This window comes from Camelina sativa, chromosome 1, assembly GCF_000633955.1.
Source record: "Camelina sativa cultivar DH55 chromosome 1, Cs, whole genome shotgun sequence".
Classification (NCBI taxonomy): Eukaryota; Viridiplantae; Streptophyta; class Magnoliopsida; order Brassicales; family Brassicaceae; genus Camelina; species Camelina sativa.
The window spans coordinates 16820582-16831178 of record NC_025685.1 but is presented as its reverse complement, the minus strand read 5'-3'; the positions used below and the strand labels follow the sequence as shown (position 1 = coordinate 16831178).

Sequence of the window (10597 nt, the reverse complement as noted above, 5' to 3'; positions counted from 1 at the left end):
ATATAGTAAAGTATGTTTCCCTTAAACCTCATATCTATAAAATAATTGTTATATTTGTATCTTCATAACATTTCATAAAACAGCTAAAACATTTAAAGTTTTCAATTTCTAAATATGCAACATTTACATTTTGATAGTTTGATAGACTATTAAAATATGATAATTGATATTTTTATTCATAAATTTGAATATTTATGTCATGTGTATAAGTGAATTTATCTACAATATTTGTAATTCATTGTCAATAATATTTTTTAATTATTTCAAATTTAATTCCAATACCATAAAATTTGCAACATCCAAAATTATAATCTTATTTTGCAAAAATTGTCTCAATTCATAATTTTTAAAAAATTAAACAATTAAAAATATACCTACAAATTAATAATTATTAATTTACACTATAAAATAATAATTATTAATTTATAGATAAATTAATATCACTATAAATTAATAAAATGTCTTGGTCCCAACATTATTAATTTATAGAGGTTTTACTGTATTTGAGTTTTCTTGTTAACTTCTTATAAATTAGAACATTTCATTAAACAAGAACTAAGCATTTTACGAATGTTTTTTCTATTTTATGTATTAATTATCGCACTAACACTTTGTTTTCTTTCTGGACGATACTTGGGTTCACCGGTAGGGGTGAATCTCTTTATTCACCACCCACTAATAAAATAAGAAAATAAAATTTGTATACATCATTGTAAAATAAAAATATCCAAACCGCTCTTTTATAAACTAAACCGATATATAATTCCGTTCTAATTATAAAATTTAACTCATAACCACCTTATTTGTAAACTCAAACCGACATATAATTTTGTTTAAATTGTAAAATCTAAACCCTTACCACTTCATTTGTTAACCCAAACTGACATATAATTTCGTTCTAATTGTAAAATCTAAACTCTAACCACCTTATTTGTAAACCAAACCAACGTATAATTTTGTTCTAATTGTAAAACCTAAAGCCTAACTACCTCATTTGTAAACTCAAACCAATTTATAATTTTGTTTTAATTATAAAATCCAAACCAATTAATTTTCATTTATAAACCCAAACCGATATATAACCTCGTTTAATTGTAAAATCTAAACCAATCTAATATTTAACTTTCTTTAAATAATAAATAAAAGTATACAGAATTTGTTTCCTTTCTTTATGGGATGAATACAAAGGTTCACCCGGATGAACCTAAATATTTTTCTTTTTTTATAGTGTAAAAACTTCAATATGTGTATTTGATGGAAGTATAAGTGAGTGAGAAGTATAAAAGTCTTTTGTAATCCTTTGTGTCTCTTATACTTCATCATATAAACAACCAAATCTATGAAGTCCGAGGAACTGAAGATAATACATACACTAGTGGTACATACTACAGTGTTTTATTAACACATTTTCGTGTAAACAAGTAACAGATATGTCTATCTATACAGAGACTTATTTTTTGAGACTTGTACACACAAACATTTGTAGATCCCTCATGTATGTTAGGTTGTAGTAATCATCACTCTATTTACATCTTCCGCATCCTACACATCCCTCTTCCTTTCTAAAACATCTCTCTACTACTTCCCATATGGTTTCACATTACCCCGTACCTTGCTTAGTTTCCCCCGATTTCATAGTCTTGAACGGAAAACGCGTTTCTTGAAACCAAGATTTGAGTTCTTACGGGAGGAGGAAGTTGCATATGGTTGGCCGTTGAGAGAACCCGCAAATCTGATATCCCACCCTTCGATGTTCTTTGGAACACATGAGTCGAATAGGAACTGCCCGAGAACGCTGTGAGCGTTTATGCTCGTTGGTTGGAGTGGGCGGAAGGAGGATCTTTCTCTCTGTTCTTCTTGTGAAGATGTTGGGTCGTTGCTGCTGTTGCTTTGATACGGTGCTGAGCTGGGTAAGAAAAAGTGGTCACATGGCCCAGTGGCTACTCTTCTTAGGCTTTGGTTAGATTTCCCAGCAACTTTCTGAAGGTCGCATATTAACTCAGAGATCTCATCATTCGTATGAGCTCTTTCTCCAAGCTGCCGGATTTTTTGTAAGTGAACTGACATGGCCTTCTCTAAAAAGTTGGAGATAACAGCTCGGTATTGTATAGGGTTATGTGTGTAGTGTCCTGAAGAATAAACAGAGAAGCAAAAAAAGACAAAAAAAAAGCTCAGGTTTTGTAGCAATGACAATCACGATCTAACGCTATCTCTAGGAAACAGACTAACCATTAAGAGACCCCGTGATGGCATACGCGACATAACATAAATATTTTCATAACCATAACATTTTACATGTCATGACTAACCTGCATGAGGAGAATTTTTCCACTTGACAACCTTAACTTCTCCTCCCAGTTCCTGCAGTTGATGGGTGAAGCTTGAAATTACTTGATGGGGAGCAAGGTCGTCATTCTCCGAGCACAAAACGAGATATGGAGCCCCAATTTCCTGGAAAAGTACAAGGATAATTAGTTATCTTATGTTAGCTACAAATTTGAGAAGCCAAAATCAAGAAAGCTCAGTGGACAGTGGAAACTTACAACCGATGAGTAGAGTGCGTGCCAGTACTCACTGCGTTGGGATTCAAATCTTGTAAGATACAAACCGTCCAGCCCAGAAGAGATCCCTTTAGCAACCCAAGATACTAGTCTTGAAGGCCCAGACATTCGCCGTATGGTGGGATGTAGTGCAAATTTCACGTTCAGATCACTTGTAAAATCCAATGGTCCAGAGTCGTAGACGTGTCCAGAGATACAGTTTCTAACCAACTGGCTATCATCCTTCACAAATCAGAAAACAACCTATGAGTCTAACTAGACCTCATGAGCTGAGATTTAATGACTTAAAAAACAAAGTGTATAGGAGACAACTCTCACCGGATGTATTTGAGCTTCAGAATCACCCATGATCACCTGCACGTTTAATACATTTAGATACCACGAGAACACAAAACCAGCACAAGATGACCAAAAAATTAGCTGAAAGTTCAAACCTTTGTTTAACTAACCTGTAAAACTTTGTACATACAAGCTTTGGGAGCACCAGAGAAAGCTAGAAAGATAACAGGACATGGTCTAGTCTTTAGCTCCTGAACATATAACAGCAGTAGCAACATGTAAGTAACACACACACAAACCAAAAGCAAGTTAACATAAGCATGTAACTAAAAAAAAGAACTTATCACATTCCTGACCAGAACATTAACTTTAGAACTTACCTCAACAAGTTCGGAAAGAAGATGAAACGCTAGAGACAGAGCCATTTCAGGATAAAACCTGAAAAAAACATGAGACAAAATTACAAAACACACTTTTAAAGATTCTCTAAGTACCATTATCTAAAAGCATCCACTATGGAATCTTTAAAGATTCTATACAATTTTAAAAAAACAATCTTCATACTCAGTTTTTTTTATTCAATTGGTATGTCAAATCTAAATTGTAAACAAGGAGGAGGAAGAGAACTTACGCAGTGAGAAAATCAGAGCGGCAAACAAGAGAGTTCCAACCAAGAGAAGAGTAAAGATCAACGAAATTAGAAAGATGGTTCTCGTTAATCGAACTCCAAACAAAGATCACAACAACACCGTTAGATCCACCACCATCACCGTCAACATCCATCTGCTTCTCCCAGTAAACCCTACCACCGCCGATCATAGCTCCGCTCCGGCGAGAAGCTCAAAATTGTTTTAATGAGATTTGGTTTTTCTTTTTTTTTAAATATAATTGTGTGAACCAAACTCGAAAGATGAGATCTTTGGGATACGGGTCCGTTGGTTGTTATCATCACCCACGTCAGATCGTTGTGTGTTAAATTTTACCTCTTAGCGTAGTTTAGTGTAACCCCGGTTATAATGCGCCTTTGTTTTGTTTTGTGTTTACGATGTCGTTTGGTTTGCCACGTCATGGGATTTACCGTGGAAGTACAATAGAAACTCTATATAAGTATAAATTAATATTCGGTAATTTAATAATTTCTATAAATTAATAAATTTTTTGGTCCTGAAACTAATGTAATTTTGGACATTATTCGATAAAATAATAAATTAATAACTTTTTAAAAAATCCCATATAAAAATATGATCTTATCAATATCATAAATTAATAATCAAATAAACTAGTATATATATATATATATATATATATATATGTAAGAATATTTAGTGAAATATGAATATATTGTTGTTTGTTTGTTCTTGAATTTGCACTCATGTTGGAGAGCATCTCTAATTTTTCTGACTGCATCAAAAACTTTTGGTGTTGTTTTCTCAAATCGCATCAAAAAATTGTAGAGAGTTCTTGATGCGATAATTGTTTCCTTATGTGTAACTGATTCTAAAGGTATCGTCATATTTTCTTCAATTTCATCATCACCTTGAAAAATAGTAGCAGTAATTTTTTCTAAACTCTGAATTTCTGATAAAAAATCTTTTTTATAAATTAATAAAAATATTAATTTATCCATAAATTAAAACCTTTATAAATTAATAAAATTTTGTGGTTCCGACTTTATTAATTTATAGAAGTTTTAGTGTAAATGAAAAACGGTCAAAGACGATAAAACAAGTCTACGCTTCCCACAAGAAGTACAAAAAAAGGTCTTCCCTATCTTTTTACTACATATATAAGGAACGTTACATTTTAAAGAGCAAAAAACTCACGTGACTAAATTACATGAGATCTAGTTATATCTATCTATCTATACATTTTGGGACACATGAAATAAATCCTTATAGAAATCACTATTTATTTAATTGTATATTTAATTTATACTATAATATAAAACAATAAACTTCAAACAAAATACTTTCTAATTTCCATACTAACTAATATATCTATATTTGTAAGATTGTACATTTTAAAATTACAATCTAAATATTAGTTATATATATAGTTAGTCTATAAAAAAAAATTACATCTTTTTCTTAAAAATTGACTCTGCGCATTACCGACAAGATATAGTTATATTCACCCGCGCATTACCGCGGATGAATATCTAGTTAAATACACAATAAATTAGCGACAAGATATTATGAAGATTAATGTCCTTTTAACTTTTAATGGTTCATAGATCCTTCTTCCATATTTCCAAAATTGGAGCATGGAGAATTGGAGATTGACAAAGTCCCCATTTAACGGCGGTTTGCTTCAAATTCATGACCGTCTAAAGCTTTTTTGTTGAAGATGTGAGCAAACTAGGATTTATAGTTAAATTAGTTTTCCTATATATATTGTATCTTCAATAACATAACAGTGACATGCTCAACAATCTCTCCCCCAGATCCGATTCAATACCTGCCTCGCGTCCAACACTGTCTACTCTACACCAGATCACATGCTCCACCGATGCAGCCCGGAGTGAGAATGGAAACTTCTGACAAAAAAAATAATCTTCTGACTATTATGTGAAATTGCTAAAATTTGGTTGAAAAACATTACACATAGTTATTCTATGAAAATTACCCTATATTAAATTGCCAACTATCGCAAAAAAAAAACATTTGGTATGTTGAAAGTTCGATATGTAGAAACTACGACAACAATCTTTGTAATCACTAAATTTTACGTAAAAATACGAGTTTTTTTTTCAAATACAAATTCTGAACATGTTTAATCATTCAATGCTTTTGATTGGCATTTATATAAAAAAAAAGATTATCTGAAATTCCTGAAATAATTATAAGATATTAGAGTCCCGGTCAACTTAAATTTTGTTAATTATATACAATGATAAAAGACCAGCTCACGTCGTTTATTCAATTCAATTTGCTTCTTGCATGATCCACACATTCTCTTTAATTATATATTAGGTAATACTCCATGCTACAACATACTACGAAAAGATATATATTATAATTAATTTATTTATATTTGGAATGCATGAAATTTTTTGGCTAATATATTTTTTTATATAATTTGAAATTTTAGATATTGTTGAATAATATATTTGGTTTACTTATATGATATAACCTATACGTAACTATTTTAGAATGGCAAAAATATCTCGTCTCATCCCGTCTTGTCCTGTCCCGACTTGTTTCATCTCGTCTCTACTCGTAAAAATTTTTATGTCCCATAACTGTTCCCTTTCAAATAATTAACTATTAGACAATTTTTATCTTCTAAAATATTTGGATAAGAACATAACTAAATTTTGTGATTTTCTCACATTTTTGACACATAATTTATTTAATTATGCAATAGAAGGTTTGTTCATAGTAAATAAATTAAAAAGCTACTTTTTAATATTCAATTTTGCATAAATATATAGTAATACAATATAGTCAACCAATTGTAATTACTGAATTTTAGAGTTTTAAATACTTATTTTAGGGTAATCACTATTTAGAAATACAAATATAAATTGAAATTTCGTTGCTTCTTTTTTATTCTTTTAAATGATTTTTTTATTCTTAAACAACAAATGTAATCCATGAAATATTTTCTTGTCATAAATATATATATATATATATATATATATATTACTTTTATTTATGATTACAAAATATATTAGTTACAAAAGATATTTTAAAAGATATTTCTTGCATATCTTGTGTTTTAAAGAGTATTTACAAATAAGTTGATTTTAGATATATTATATATATTCATTAAAATAAATATGAATTGATTTTTATTAATTTCAAATATCTTATATATTAATTAACTTTATATTATTGAGGCTACAATGAATACATTACTATATTAAAATACCTTTCAAAGTAATTTAATTTTTATTTTAAATTGTAATAAGTTATTTTTAAAAAAAATTAAACTGGATTTATTTATTTGTTCCTAAAACTGTGAGGAAAAATATATACAAATATTGAAGGAGGATTTTCAAAAATACCCCTTTTTCTATGTCACTTTTTAAAAATACCCTTTCATAGTGTCCATTTTCAAAAATACCCCTTTTCAATATATAAAATGATTAAATTTTAAACCCTAAATACTAAACCCTACCTCCTAAAACTATACCCTAAATTATAAAATTGAGAACCCAAACCAAAAAAAAAACAAATTCTAAGAATTAATTTAACATAGTATAATTGTGTAAAAGAGGGCAAAAATGAAATGTACAAAAAATGGGTATTTTTGAAAAGGAGTAGCTCAAAAAGGATATTTATAACAAATTCTCAATATTGAATGTAATTTCTTTTCTTGTTTATTTTTTTCCTGAAATATTTATAAAAATTCAGAAATTTATATTTGATTTATTATGTAAGATTATCCCAACAGGTTATGATGTATATATTTTCCTTAGTTAAATATTCTAATTGATTAAGATTTAGGCAAAATTATCTCAAAAGATTGTTTTAGATTTGCAGTTAAAAAACAATCAAGCAATTTGATAAAATTTGGAAATCAAAATATATGATTTAAATTAAACCATATCAGTGGCCAAGATTTAATTTCATTTTTATAATCAACAGTAAATATTTGAAAAAATAATCGGCTCAACTAATCGGGTATTAAATGACCTGCGCGGGATCCAACTTAATTTGAATGGTTAGAGAATTTTAATTCCATAATATACCAATGTATTAATAATTATTGATTTCTAACCATTTTATTTAAAAACTACCAAAACAAAGTCATGGTACAAAATTTGGTACACGAGTACTCCTGCTTTAATAGTATAGATATAATAAATCACACAATTGATTAATTTGATCGAAATTTACAAATATTAATGAAGCATTTAATGTTGAGCATAATTTGCAACGAAAAAATAGTGTCAAAGTGCAAATTTTCTTGCCATGGACTCGTTCGTGTTTGTAAACACCTGCAAAGAACATTTATATTTTGAATATCGTTATCTTCATGTTGGTCTTTGTAATTTGCATATGATTTTGTAAACACCTGCTAATTAAGGATGTTGGTATTAGTTGATCCCTTTGATGAACAACTGGACTGAGTTGTGGCTATGCCTGAAATAACAGTCAAAACCGAGTGGCAAGGAAAAAAAAGTGTGATCACTAAGGTCTTCTTGAGAATGTACTTTTATGATGTTGTAGCCTCCAAAAAGAACTCCCATCGAATAGTGAAATACCCATTCCAGTTTCAATGGGTCTGGTGGCTGTGAGAACCACGTAGGTCGTGTGTTTTTGATGCGTCTTTTGGCATGTGTGAGAACATCTCCAAACATTGTCAGGGCCTCAAGCTTCTTCTTGTTTTCATCCTTCTCGACCTCATCTTCATCTCACTCAACCTTCTTCTCATCTTCATCTTCCTTCTCCACCTCATCTTTATCTCCTTCAACCTTCTTCTTATCTTCATCTTCCTTTTCCACTTCATCTTCATCTCCCTCAACCTTTTGAATATCTGATACATAAATGTGAAAATGTTTAGATTCGTACTTGTTTTGCTCATTTCGTTATCTTCATGGTAAAAAGAGGTTATAAACTAGCATTTTGATTAGTGTAATATTTATTTTCGTTATAATAATCAGAAGAATATATTGAGATCTGATTTTGGATGTGAGATTACAATGTAGTGTGAATTGGCGAAGAAAAAACTAATAAAGACCGTAGTTAGTAGTTGGCATTTAAGTAATGACTCAATCAATTAAACTTTTTCTACCGTTTTGGTTAAAGAAAACTATACAAATATGCAATTAAAGAAAATCCTTTGTAAAAGAAAAAATAATACATTTGTAATTTTTTTTTTTTTTTTACAATTTATAAATTATTAATTCTGCTGAAAATAATTATAAAATATTATAAGAATATTTCTAATGATAATGTAACAGATGACAAAAAAATCATATAGTACAAATTATATAAAAATCTTACAAAAAAAGAAGTGGTAAGGTTTTTCTTAAAAATAATAAACTTCCATAATTTTAAGAAATTATATAATTTGTATCAGTTTTCTGTTCAAACAAAACACACAAATCTTCAAAAATATCATTTTTGGTTCAACTTCATTATATTGGTATATTTTATTATTATTATCATTTCTTATAATGTTGTCCTAGATATATAGTAAAGCTACAAGATAATCATGATGGTTTATGATGAGACCAAGGACAGCTCAACCAAAAAACATGGACATGAGGAGCAGCTTGAAACAGAGGAAGCATTGGAGGAGGAGCTTGTACCACCGGAAGCATTGGAGGAAGCGTTGATCGTTCTGGCGGGTCCTCTTACAAGATAAAAAATCCAGGAGGTTAACCCAAGCTATCAATGGACTAATCAAGGAGCTGGACAAGAAGCAAGAATACGTGGCTCAAACCATTTGGACGGCGCTCACAGCTCAGGGTGTTCGATGAAGGATTAAGTGTTGCTTATGCACTCTTTTCCCTTGTCAAGTTTTGTCCCATTGGGTTTTCTTGACAAGGTTTTTAATGAGGCTTAATTGATACTTTCAAGGCCCCTTTGTCACCCCATTTCGTGGTCCAAGACCCATCTCTTTACCTTGGCCCATTTTCTATTTCTCTGTTGTTTAAACTTTGCATTTATTGCTTTTGTATTTTCCTAGGTATTGTGCATGAGTTTGACCTTTTTAATGCTCTTGCAGATTTCCTAGACATTTATTTTTCCCTTCTCTCCTCTTCTCCTTCGTCCCCCCTTCTCCTATAAAAAGACAATGTAGTTCTCATTTGTTTCTCATCAAACATTTTAATCAAAAACCTTCTTTTTTACTTATTTGATCAGAGAAGTGTGTAATATCTTCTCAATTTGTTTACTTCTTAGTGTGTCATATCTAAGTTGTAATCAAGCCTAAAATCTAAGAGAGATGTATCGTTCTCCTCTTCAATCTGCTGCAATTCCACCTCTTCACCTTCTCCGCCGATCATCTCTCCACTCCGCTGCATCTTCCACCCATTCATCATTATCATTCCGTCCATCCCTCTTCAAGATCTTGAAAAGTGTGTCTTTGGACATAGATCCTCACCCATGAGTCTATCATGTGGTATCAAAGCCAGGTTGCAACCAGGTTTTGAAATTACAGTTGTCACTCTCAGTTTTCTCCAAGTTTTTTTGTTCATCTTGCAAGAATTTTATAAAATGTTTTACTCGTTCAAAAATTACGAAATCAATTGTATCTGGATCATCTTTGAGTCTATTATTTTTAAAAGTTGATTTTTGAATTTTTGGATTTGTTTTCATATTTTTCCAGATCTGTTTTAGTTACGTGTTGGATCTTTGATTTTATTTTCAGGTACCATGGTGACGTCTGAGGAAGAGGAAGAGTCATCCACCTCTACCCTGGAAAAGAGAATCATGAAATCAGTCTCAGCAGCTATGACAATGATGCTCAGTGAAAAGCTTGGTGCTCTACACTTGAATCAAGTCAACCCAGCAGCACCACGAGGAACCAAGGCCAAATGATGAGACAAGAGAATACTACAGTCATGCCTCCTCTCACAGTAGTCAATGCAGGCGTCGACGAGACATGCCACAAACTAGAGATCCTTTGGAAGGTCTAAAATTCAAAATTCCAATGGGATTGTCCTCCGGAAACACGTCCTTATATTCTTGCAAAACCAACTCAATAATACTCGGTAGCACCGGTTCGGGGTTAGTTGAACAAGCAAGAGTTTCTTTGTAATGACTATGATCTCCAAGAGTTTATTTTTTTTTTTTTTTTTT

The 10597-nt window shown here is 30.8% G+C and overlaps 1 protein-coding gene across 1 annotated transcript; it reads right to left on the bottom strand.

The window, feature by feature from the left end:
* On the bottom strand, nt 1341–3766 carry LOC104792750. Its single transcript, XM_010518974.2, has 7 exons — nt 3472–3766; nt 3221–3278; nt 3011–3091; nt 2880–2915; nt 2544–2783; nt 2310–2451; nt 1341–2129 (listed from the first exon to the last, which is right to left on the bottom strand). The coding sequence occupies exons 1-7, from the start codon at nt 3657–3659 to the stop codon at nt 1633–1635; spliced, it is 1242 nt and encodes a 413-aa protein (XP_010517276.1). The 5' UTR covers nt 3660–3766; the 3' UTR covers nt 1341–1632.